Raw genomic sequence first — 13,237 nt, forward strand, 5'->3', positions numbered from 1 at the left:
CACTGTCCCGTGTCTTTGGAACACGGTAGGGGTAAGAGTGAGGTTGGGTGCGCACCATAAACCGGTTTAAGCTCCCCAGTGGTGTTTTTGCCACTGACCGTTCCAAGGCGGTGCCCCACTGTGTTCCATTGTTTGTTCGTGTTGTCCTTATTCATTATATCAATGATAAAAAAGTTGTTCTTTAACCCAAGTGGAACTGAAAATGTCCTAGTTAAAAATCTTAAAAACATGACGACATCCATGAAACTGACGTCACAATTGACGACACGCACCCAAAATAAAAACTAAAACGTCGATATTTATAGGTTATTGACTTTGCATGTGGATATAATGCACTTGTTCTGCAGCAGTAATATTGCGCAACCTTAGGAGCGAAAGAACGAGTGCATATATCCACATACAAAGTTGATAATCATATCATAAAGAATTGCTATGAAGTTAATATACGACTGGGTTGTGCTTTCTTGCCATAATGGCACGTCTAGTGTTATAATCACACAAGGGCTTTATTTCGAGGACTATTATTAAACTAGGTGTGCCATTGCGGCTAGAAGGCACAACCAGCCGTTTATTGACTTTTTTATCATATACTTTCACTTCATATTTATTTTGGTATTTTCATTTTATATATTTTCCAAACACCTAAAAGAATTATTTGTTTTGCTTTTTTATCAACAATGCCATCAATATTTGTCAATCGATCTGATTCAGCGACCTTTCGATCGCCATAAATAATGTTGCTTCATGACGTCAACATCAAAACGCGCTGACGTTCTGGTTACCCGGGGCCGTTATGGTTATGGCGCCAGAGCCGCACTGCGCCATTATGGATACATAAACAGAAGCCGTAATGACCGTTTTAAACGCCTTTTTGTTACTATTTATAGTAACATATATAATAAGGAAAAATATTGCACGATCGCAGTCCATTGAAACTCAATTGTAATAATTTTAGATACGTAATAAGGAAAAATACACCGGACTGGCCTTTCCGTCGACATTACCAATGCCTGCAAAACCCATCTGGCACCCCATGCGATGGCTCTCGTGCTGGTTATGACAACTTGTGCTGCTTTGATATTATATGGTATTGTATATGTTAACTTAGACATTGTCATGTACCTTGAGACCTTCTCTTCGTCCTATTTACATGAAGTATTTTTGTCGATCTGAAATACGTTCATAAAACGATAAAACTAAAGTGGAACTTTGTTATTGTGCTTCACTTGAATGTAATGACGTCACTTCGGCTTACGGACGTTCATTTCCCGCGCTGTGGGTGCATGCTCTGCCATAAGAATGAGTACTGCAAATGAAGTGTTTCTAATTGCTTTTAAATTTCTGTTGTTATTTGTAAAATACGGCATGCAACAAAAATGATCTGTCAGGATGAAACGGTAATTTTTATGCGATATGCAAGAAAAAATCCAGTTATGTGTTTACGAACTCGACAGAAATATCCGTCCTGAGGGCACTTGCGCCTGGTCCTTTGGGATCATGGAGTCCATTCAACACATATATAATAGAGTTCCGCTTAAGCCGGTGCTAGGGGGCGTAAGCGGTGTTGCACATTTCATTACCTCTCATGAACAGACTCAATCAAACCGAGTCTGCTATTATTCTTCTTGGTTGCATTCTTTGCTTCCAAAGTATCTTTTTACAGATTTTATTAACTATCACAACAGCAATCTTTAAGTGCCGTGTGGTGGCGGCTGTAAAGTCTCCCCGTACTTAGATTCAATGTTGTTATATTTTCTGGTCCTTTGGGATCATGGAGTCCATTCAACACATATATAATAGAGTTCCGCTTAAGCCGGTGCTAGGGGGCGTGAGAGGTGTTGCACATTTCATTACCTCTCATGAACAGACTCAATCCAACCGAGTCTGCTATTATTCTTCTTGGTTGCATTCTTTGCTTCCAAAAGATCTTTTTACAGATTTTATTATATGGTTACGAGTTATGACGTCTCAGGTTCCTAATACATTTGCACGACGTAATAATAATTATTATATGCGGATAAAATGAGCAATACGCCTGCACATGGTGTCGAAAACATTTGTTACGAAATAGCTAATTTATGTGGAAAGTTCTTGGAGTAATGCTTTACTATCCTAATTATCTACATGTATACAGTATTGATTACCGGCGTACGCATGTACGTACTATCTAATAAGTGTAATTTTCTACAAGTTCAAATAGTAATTATGATGCTGAGACTTTGCAACACTGTATGTGAGACGTTGTCACATAATGTATGTTATCGTTGCGGCCTTGCAACATTTATGTAGCTTACATAAGTGTATTTGTAACTAGTTCGTTGTATCTTGCAAAATGCTACAAATAACTAATATATCTTCTACACATCAAACTTATCTTTTCAGTTATGAAAACGTAAAATATATGCTTAATTACACATAATAAGTGAATCAACAAGGTCATTCGACGCGATACCGTAGCTTCATCGTTGAGGTATGTCACATGATATCGATGAGACTTGACTTACGTTGGAACGTAGTTCTCCCGGAGTGCATACGTTCTATCACAAATTTGTTATTTGGACAATGAATGATATTGTGAGGACAATGATCTATTCATTTTCTACATTCTAGCATAAAACGGTTGTTTCTTCTGGTTTTCAAGGATTGTTTACGTGTGTTGTCTGGGAGAATATCGCACTCGCGCGATATTAACCCTCCTGTTCCATGGAACAGAGTATAAGGTTCTTCAACGCTTTGTTCAAAAGGGAATAATGACGTCAACGCGACACTCAGTACATTTCGTGAACGTTTAATGATGTTGACATACCACATATCATTATATATTAAGCTTTGTACACGTTTTATAATAGCGTACCGTTAACGCTAATAAAGATCATAAGAAGAGAAGAAATTCTTCGTTATTAAACAATGTATTAACACATATCATATAACTAAACAGAATTACAAGAGACTATATAAATATAAGTCTGTACTACACTAATAAAACAAAAACAACACCATATGCATGACCAGACGTGAGTGTTTATTAAGGCAATGTAAGCAGCCGGATAATTACAATACATCACAAAATGAAACATTTTTTTTTTTTTTTGGTCACACAGATAATACTATACGTCTCTTGCCTTCAAAACTAGATGAAGAAACAAAACTAGTGCGTAAAAATCATAGCCAATATCTGATTTAATCCGAAGGCACGCTGTCGCGAACTGACTCGCCCAGGAAAAACACAGAGATCAAAACATTTTTTTTTTTTTGAAATTTCTCTGAGAAACCTGTGTCCTTTTGTCAAATGTCAGATCACTGAATGTTGGACCCCATTCATAATGCGTATGTAGACGTATGATATCATAATAATATTATAAATCAGTTAAAGTGAGATTTTACATCATTTGCTCAAATACTGAATTTATAGAATACTAGTAAAACAAAATAATAAATGTCAAGATGACTTCATGTATTAATATTTACTTCGTCATTAGATGACCTTGGAATAAGCAAACATGTCTTTGAAACGTATTTCATATTTGTAAAAATTTACACAATGCATTGAATATGAAAACTGAAACTAAATATAGATCAAAATGTTAAATATCAAGAAGAGTTAATATACACATATTTTGACTTCGCCATTTAATAGATGACGTTGGAGTGTACAAAAATGTCTTTTGAAATGTACTTCGTACTTGAAAAGAAAGAAAAAATCACAATACATTGAATATGAAAACTGAAACTTAATATAGATCAAATCAAACAAAGTCATATTTTCTTTGCAAAGTACATAAGCCTTTATTCTACGGAAAATGATGTTTTAAAAAATATGCAAAAATTTTGCCGCCATGTATTTTAATAACTAACATTAGATCTTCCCCCTTAAATTTTTGAAACAAATTTAACTTGTTCGGAGTCGTCTGGTAGAATGACCAGTATCTGATTACACATCTATTTATATGTACATACATGTACGCTTCACTGAAAAACCCCGTGCAAAATCCATACTGACCAATATCAATTATCACCCTTTGTAAAGCGTTCCGCGTTCAGACAAATATTTCACGCTATACTTCGAAACGCGTGAAATAAAAAGTCTGTACTACACTAATAAAACAAAAACAACACCATATGCATGACCAGACGTGAGTGTAGGATTCGAAAAGAGCGGGCTGGTGTTGTTATAAAAATAACTGTTTAGAAACTGCGAGTCTACTCTCTAAAGAATCAGCGACATATCCGTCCTTACTGTTTTCGCTTTTCCACCTACCGTGTCTTTTCCAACAGCGTTCATTTACACCGGAATTTGCAGCTGCTGAAGCGCCACCTGCACGAAGTGAATGCAAACTTAAATTTAAATCTCCAGCAGCAGTGTTTTCTTTAAGTCTAGAAACTATAGTTTCCCTGGCCCTTGTATAACTCAGAGGTTTGTTTTTATATATGAGACGGCTTTTGCCATGCGACCTGAAACAAGGTCTAAACAAAAACTGTTCACTATCAGAAGTTTGACCAGACACATCTAAATAACGCTGAAGCATTGCAAACGGACAGGCTGAGGTAGAACCTTTTGAAACGACAACTTCGTTACCGAAACGATATTGGTCAGTTTTGCTATTGCGAATAAATAAACTGAAATGATCTTCATGAAACTTTACATCATTACAATGAAGATTCCTGATTTCGTCGTACCTTAAAAAGGCTGAAAAACCTAAAAGAATCATGCACAAATCTCTGAGAACACCCAGTAGACATTTGACGTCGGTTAGACGTCGTATAGACGTCGGACCCCGACGTCGGATTAACGTTGGATTTTGGTTGGATTTGCAAACCGTTTAGACGTCGGATCCCGACGTTGGCTAGACGTCGCAATTCCGACCATTTTCCAACCTAACTCTAACCACTTTTCAACCAAAATCTGACCAAATTTCCAACATAATTTGCAATCAAACAAGTAATCAACGCATGTATTTTATCATCTTTATTTCATATTATTGCGACGTAAGTCTAATACAATAAGTCCAAAAAGTAATCCAGTAATTGAAACTTTCAAGTTTCGTCATTTTTGTATGATTCTTAAACTCCGCCACATTTTCCACCTGAAATGTATAAAATTTGACAGTTTCATTATTTCATATAAATCGGAAACTTATACAAATATACTAGCGCTATTACTAAGAGCATAATTACTAAGTGCCAAACAAATATGTAATATTTTAAATTCTATAAAAAATCTTCTATAATTTCGTAAAATGTAATTAAAAGCAATTACTTTTTAAAGTAACAAACAAAAATGCGTCAATTTTTGAAATGAAGTACGGAATATAAATCAGTATAACTTTTAAAATAAGTATAATTTTTAAAAATCTGTTACTCACGTTGCGGATCCCTCCCTTTGTGTAAAGTATTTGTAAAGTTGCTCTATCTTATCCCAACAAATATCAAATTACAGGAAGACTGTGTAAACCGATGCAGGCTTATCTCGCGAATGTGTGACTAATTGACAACGTGTGTAGAAGAGAAGATCTATGTGAATTTAGAATGATTTGTACATGTGTATAGAATGCATTTTTATCTTGAACAGCTTAAAGTTCGTGAAAAAAATCCGTCTCCGAAAATAGACAGTCTCATGAGATATTGTAACATAATTAATATATTGTTTGTTGTGCGAATGAACTATTATTAATAAGCGCATGTCCAGGCCTTTATGAAAACAAGTAAATAGCTTTAAACTAGCAAAATTAAACCAGTTAGTTTTATAACTAGAAACATTTATCAGACTTTCTATCCAACCTAATTCCGACGTCTTCTAGACGTCTAAGTCTGACGTCTATTAGACGTCGTGGATAAGACGTTGGTTAGACGTTGGATTCAGGTCGCCGACGTCGCGACCAAAATCCAACGTCTAACCAACGTCGGTACGACGTCAGGCGTTTACTGGGCAAGAACATCTCTCGTATTTACCTGTTTGCTACAAAGCTCTATCAACAACTGTGAAGAAACAGGATCCTTTTTATTTACAGTTCTGTGAGAAATACGTTTCGCAGAATCTAATAAATTCTTCACAAATAAATTGTCTGTTGGATCAGTAAGATTTCTCAATGAATGTGCCCACTTAATGCTATATACTGTCGATGAAATAACATTATCTGAAAATTTTTTATCCAAAAGATCTGTCAAATATAGACACACAATAATTGGAGAGGCAGGTATAGACTGACCTCCTTTTGAACTTGCGAAATGTTCCCATTTTTGAAAATAATGAAAGTACTTCTTAACTGTATTGTCACTCTTAGAGTTCACTAAAAATCCGGCCATTTTATGGGTAAGGTCATCAAAAGATCTGTCTGATAATCCAGTCTTCTCGACTTCACTGGCAATGCATTGCTGCAAGCTCAAACCTGAAGGATAAAAACAATTTCTGTTTCACAAGTTATTCAATTCTTACAGCAACAAAGCCAAACAATAATTGTCTGCCGTCAAAAATCCCGTTTCTACCTTTTCCTCTTTTTGTAAACTTTCCAGGCTGAAAATAAACACAGTCTTTAATAAATATAGTTGACTTCCGCCCGGAAATAATTCTGGCCAGTATGGCGCAGACTTCCACTGAGGAACTACAACTGTACAGTGACATCTGTCGGCTAATATCTTACGAATACACTTCAAAGTCAATCTAGGCGGAGGAACAATCCAGTTGTTCTCTTCAGACCAAATTTGCTTAAATGCATCAACGCCCGTTGTGCCAGGACACCAGTACCTAGAATTAAAATTACTGCATTTTGCGTTGTAATGACAAGCGAAACGATCTACAGAGTGTGGTCCCCATTTTTCGTCTAACGCCCTGAATATAGAATCTAAAATGGACCAGTCGTCACTGTCTGAACATCGACTAAGGTAATCTGCCTCAGAGTTATCTGCCCTTGGCAACCACCTAGGAAATAAAGAAATGTTATTTTCTGAACAGAATTCGTTCACTTTTAATGAAACATCTTGCAAATACGGCTTATTACTGCCGATTCGTAAAACTGAGGTTGCATTTTTGTTATCTGTATGTACAATTACTTTTTTATCCTGCAAATTTGTAACATGACTTTTCATCACGCGGTAAACAGACTCTAATTCTCTCCATGTGGAACTCAAAATACTTTCGGAACCTAACCAACTTCCGGTTACTTCGCTATTCTCGCTTTCTTCGATAAAACCACCAAATCCAGCTCCACTGGCGTCAACAAAGACATTAGCATATTCTACATATCTAGCTTCACTGGCGTCAACAGTGACGTATGCCCGATTAACAGATTTTGTTTCTAAATCATTCATGTTCAGTTTTCTCAAATTATCTTTCCAAAACATTATCTCACATAAGGCGGTAGAACTAACCTGAACTGGGGCGTTCCAGCCTGATCTGGAAGCTACACAATCATACAGTGACCTTGAACGTAACCTAACCGTATCACCGATAGCACTCTGCATAGAAATGAGCTGGCCTATCAAACAAGCTATTTTTCTCACGGGCACAAGAACTGAACCGTTACCAATTTGGTTAATCAAGTCATCAAGCAACTTTTCAGTACGACAGATTCTATCTTCGGTCACTTTTAGGATACTATCCGACATGTACCATTCATAGCCCAACCAAACCGCATATAAACACGGTAACCAGTGACATTTGTCTTTTGCTAATAAAAACCCGAAATTAAGTAAATCTTGCCTAATGAATTTTGCAGTAGTGAAGGCTGTTTCAAAAGTACTTGCTCCTCCCAAACCATCGTCTAGGAATAATACGATTTTGAACCAAATTTCCCTCCATTTTTTAACACAGATTCTTAAAATTTTTGTAAATATAAATCCGGCAGTAGAAATTCCAAATGGTAAAACTTGAAAAACGTAATAACGTTTCACACCGTTTTCCAGCCAAGCAAATCCGAGATACGTCGTATGCTCGGGGAAAATCATTATATGATGATAAGCCCCCTTTATGTCAAAACTGAATAGATAGTCTCCTTTTGAAAATATGTCTCTGGCTACCGAATGATTTTCAAAACAACATTTATACTTAAACAAATCTAAATTCAAGTGCCTACAGTCCAAAACGAGCCTTTTCTTGCCTGAACGATTGATTGCTACAGTAAGTGGATTTATCACCTTCGGCGGTGCTGATACTTCTCGAATACAGCCTTTTGATAATAAACTTTGAATTTCTTTTGAAACGAATGATGCATTATCACGGGCTGATTTATTATTGTTTAATTCTATAGAACTGGACACCTTCTGGAAAGGTAACTTGTAACCGTTCTGAATTATGTCTAAAATATACTCCCCTGCACCGGCATCTTGCCAGTGTCTGAAAGAAGACTTCAGTCTACCAACAGGAGATTCTGCATTTTTCGTCTGCGCTAACTCAGACTTACAATTTTTGTTTAATATTTTGGTATTTTCAGACAATTTTGAACTTAGCAGAAAATCATTTTCTCTCTCCCCAGAGTTCAAATCTTTACAGCTAAAAGAACTAACAAAAGTACTTATCTGTACATTCTTGTCCGACTGAGACTCAGTCTGCGCCACACGACAATCAACCCTCCAGTGGCCTGGCTTGCCGCACCGGAAACAAGAACCTGGTTTCCTGTTTGCCGACTGCGTCTGTGGTCTCGTTGATATGGACGCTGTACCGCTGGACTGGTTACCGGGGTTTGTGTAGGGAACGTAACGTCTGCTCCTCGTACGTCTCTCCCGCTGAACTTTACGTTCTGCCTGCATTTGGGCTCTGTATATCTTTTTCTCGTCATCGGAATCGTCTGCCAGTGGGTGAGCTTCGTATTCGTGTACTACTTTCCAACCGTGTTCCGATGAATCAGCGAGCTTAATACATTTTTGACGATGCTGAAGAATATCAATACCTTCGGTAATTTTGCTGATGGCATTATCTGCGGCCTCGTTTGAAGAATCTCTGCTCGCCTCTTTTACAAAACCCTCTGCTCTACGCAATTTGTCTATAACTTGCGAATTAACTTTGTACTGTTGTTCATGTCCCTTTTTCTTAAACACGTAATTATCATGAAGATTTTCTTGAATCACTGAAATCTGTGACTGTGATAATTCCTTCTGGTTATCACTAATCCTTTTCTCAAAAGCCTCAAATTTGCTGTTTATCATTGTCTCTAAGCGCGAAAGCATGGCATTTTCCTCCTCCATTTTATCCGGCTACCACGTGTTATCTAACAAATTTAACTTGTTCGGAGTCGTCTGGTAGAATGACCAGTATCTGATTACACATCTATTTATATGTACATACATGTACGCTTCACTGAAAAACCCCGTGCAAAATCCATACTGACCAATATCAATTATCACCCTTTGTAAAGCGTTCCGCGTTCAGACAAATATTTCACGCTATACTTCGAAACGCGTGAAATAAAAATACTCATACCATAAAATGTTACACTATCAAAATTACCATAAAACTATTGCAAGTGTATTTTGTTGTATTCGTTTCATGTGGTGTGAATGTGTTGTGTTGTATGGGCGTGTGTGTGTGTGTGTGTGCGTGTGTGTGTGTGTGTGTGTAAGTTGTGTGTAATGTGTTGTGATTGTGTTATGTTGTATGTGCATGTGTGTTTGCGAACGTGTGTGCGCCAGCCTGTGTTTGTATGTGTCTACAATAAAGTATTATCTCTGACAATAAATGAAGCAGTTCCATGCAAAACTAATATTTATATGTGTGAATCAATATCAGTACAAGTTATAATATATTTAAATGCTAAATACATTTTCTTCGTTAACCATTGTCATATTTATAACATAAACCTCTGACTATAACACACATTTATCTAGAATCTGTAAAAAAGTACATTTGTGAAGCTTTAAAACAAGACTAAAGTTAAATACTTGATGATTTAATTTCTATGAAATAAGTTTATGTTGATTGCCTAGACTAAGCTTCAAACTGTATCCATTTTAGTTTAACCTAACATTCGCAAGATCTAAATATCTAGGTATGTCAAGAGAATGACCATAAAAACATAGGGAAATGGATTCAGAGAAGAATATACAGCTTTAACTGAACAAGTGAGTATATTAACCTGGTGTTACAAAGTGTTGCATTTACATTTAAAACCTTGATTGCAACCTACTTAATATACGTATACTAGTAAGCAAGATGCCCATAATAAAACACCTATCTACAGATAATAATTTCTCTCTTTAAAATCAGATTACAGGTTTTGGTAGAATGACGCAGCTATGCAGAAGTACTGAGTATAGAAGTCAGTTTTTACACATTTTACATTGTTTGTATATAGAAAATAAAAGGGAAAAAGATGAAGAAATGATGGCTTTTACGAATTAAAAATAAAGATGAAATTTACTTTAAACATGACGAATAAAATGTTGGACATTGGTAATATTTTCGCACGTAAGTTTTCTTAGTTTTAGTAATTTTGTTATTAAGTAAAATGTGTACATGCCATAGAAAATCTGACCGCCAGAGGAATATTTTTTGGTATGACATGTATAACTTTAGAAATGTTTGTCTTGGATGGGAAGATGAAGAAAACCACAGGTATTTTATATAGAATTTTATATAAAATAGGCCCTATTTTGACAGGTGTCACTGTTCATTGTCAGGATTTTATTGGTTTTTTTTTCAGTGACAATTTAATTAAGGTTAAAAGGTAGGACTGGAGCAGATCTTTATGCGCGAAAACACACTGACATTAACAACACAAGAAACGCGGCAATGCCACGAAACCAGGTTTTCAACACTTTTCATAAGAATAAAAAAGTATACTGAATCACAGTGCACCACTTTAAAGCACAACCCTAACCCTAACCTAACCCTATTTTTAGTAACAATGACCTTGACCTTGATCCCAGAAACCCCAAAATCAATCCCAAGCTACAACTTTATATAAGTTTTCTATACACCAAGTTTCATCATGATAGCTCATTCCTAAGTTAAGTTATTGACCGGAAACCCTTTTTCTATTTTAAGTAACAGTGACCTTGACCTTGACCCCAGAAACCCCAAAATCAATCCCAGCCTTTGTCTTGATATAAGCTACATACATATCAAATTTTATTCAAATATCTTTACCGAAACATAAGTTATTGACAGGAAACCCTTTTTCTATTTTAAGTAACAGTGACCTTGACCTTGACCCCAGAAACCCCAAAATCAATCCCAGCCTTTGTCTTGATATAAGCTACATACAAACCAAGTTTTATTCAAATATCTTTACCGAAACAAAAGTTATTGACCGGAAACACCAGTTTGACGCCGCCGCCCGCCCATCGGCCCGCCCGACCAACGACATACCCCAATCTAATAACTCAGGTTTTCGTTGAAAACCTGGTTAAAAAGGGTCATGATGACCCTGGATCGCTCAAGATAAACAAATCTTTTGGTTATTAAGTTTCGCTGAATATTAGCAAGGGGTTGCTCAGGAATACTGACCTAAGAAGTTTCACTAAATCCCAGCAAGTGGTTGCTGAGAAAAGGACGATTGCCAGACGGACAAAGAGGCGACTATATGCTTCCCCTTCACGGAGCGTAAAACCAAAATTCAAACTGAGATAAAGTTACAAAAATTTCTAGTACATGTTATAATCTCCTGATATGTAAACAGATTTAACATCTACTTCGAGCAACTATAAAAAAAGAAACAACCAAAAATTATATTACAGTGTCAACATATAAATGATTGAGAACGACCATCATAGAATGGCCTGGTACATATATATATATATATATATATATATATATATATATATATACACACCAGTTTTCTTAGTAAATAATGATGTTTTTCTTTAACATAATAAGCTTATTTTTATTGTGATATGTGCTGCATTGTTCAAGTTAATGTTAAATGAGCCGCGCCATGAGAAAACCAACATAGAGGCTTTGCGACCAGCATGGATCCAAACCAGCTTGCGCATCTGCGCAGTCTGATCAGGATCCATGCTGTTCGCTTTCAAAATCTATTGCAATTAGAGAAACTGTTAGCGAACAGCATGAATCCTGACCAGACTTCGCGGATGAATCCATGCTGGTCGCAAAGCCACTATGTTGGTTTTCTCATGGCACGGCTCAAATAATCTTTTTATTCTATGTTTATGTTTGCAGTAAAACTGATGAACAACCAGACGGATATGTGGATACTTTTAGCTGTCAATAACTTCTATCTTTCAGTTAACACGGAAATATGATGTAATATCATTACATGTACATCGTCCAATACTGAACACAATGTTTTTTTTTTTTTGGTTTAACGCCGTTTTTTCAACAGTACTTCAGTAATTTAACGGCGGGCAGTTAACCTAACCAGCATTCCTGGACTCTGTACCAGTACAAACCTGTTCTCTGCAGGTAACTGCCAACTTCTCCAAATGAATCAGTGGTGGAGGACGAATTATTTGAGACACACTGTCTTTTATCAGATCGTAACAGAACATAAAACATTCGAACTCACAACCCTGCGATCCGTAGATCTGCGCTCGCTCTCCATATTGAGCTAAGCGGGCAGCAGTGTATATAATTACTTAGAAATCTTCTAAATAGCTCTCCCTATTGGGCTAAGCAGGCGGGCTCTGAATACAATGAATCCAATTAGACAATATAATATACAGTCATGTGTCAAAATCTTAATTGTTGATAGGAGAAAAACAGAGGTGAATCAAAGGCCTGAAGGGCCTGAGTCGGCTAATGATTGATGTACTGACAGTATAGTCTACCAGTTTCAGTTTGTTCTTAGTTTTTTTTTTCCCAACTAAAGAGAGATTTTGTTACAATAAATGAAATGAACATTCGGTCGATGCCTAGTAAAACTTTGATTGACATTATACAAGTATTTAAACCCAATATATTTCTCTAAAATTGAAGAGTGGTTCGCAGAAATAAAAATTTGACAGCTGACACTAAGATACTGCCCATGACTTCATATATTTGTCCAGTAAACATTTGCCTCCAGCATTGCCAAAAGAGGCAATTATTGGCTGGTATATATTCGCACATGATAAAATTTGAATATGACAATTTATAATATTAAAATTTTACAGCGCGTATTGCCACATACAATTTGTAACGGATGGACGAAAGAAGTGATATTTTACAGATATTATAATGGGCCTGGCGATAGCCTTGTCATATGTTAGGTATTGTTCAATCATATTATAAGTGATGTCAATTTAAAGTATACTTACTTTTGCGTTTAGAGATACATGTATGTAAATGTTGCTGAGTGTCAATATATAG

General features: G+C 36.3%; 1 protein-coding gene across 1 annotated transcript; it reads right to left on the reverse strand.

Moving 5' to 3' along the window:
- Positions 1–6,429: 6,429 nt before the first annotated feature.
- Positions 6,430–11,846, reverse strand: LOC128557357 (uncharacterized). Its single transcript, XM_053544668.1, has 2 exons — positions 11,131–11,846; positions 6,430–10,840 (listed from the first exon to the last, which is right to left on the reverse strand). The coding sequence occupies exon 2, from the start codon at positions 9,175–9,177 to the stop codon at positions 6,430–6,432; it is 2,748 nt and encodes a 915-aa protein (XP_053400643.1). The 5' UTR covers positions 9,178–10,840; positions 11,131–11,846.
- Positions 11,847–13,237: the final 1,391 nt, after the last annotated feature.

Source organism: Mercenaria mercenaria, chromosome 5 (genome assembly GCF_021730395.1).
Source record: "Mercenaria mercenaria strain notata chromosome 5, MADL_Memer_1, whole genome shotgun sequence".
Taxonomy (NCBI): Eukaryota; Metazoa; Mollusca; class Bivalvia; order Venerida; family Veneridae; genus Mercenaria; species Mercenaria mercenaria.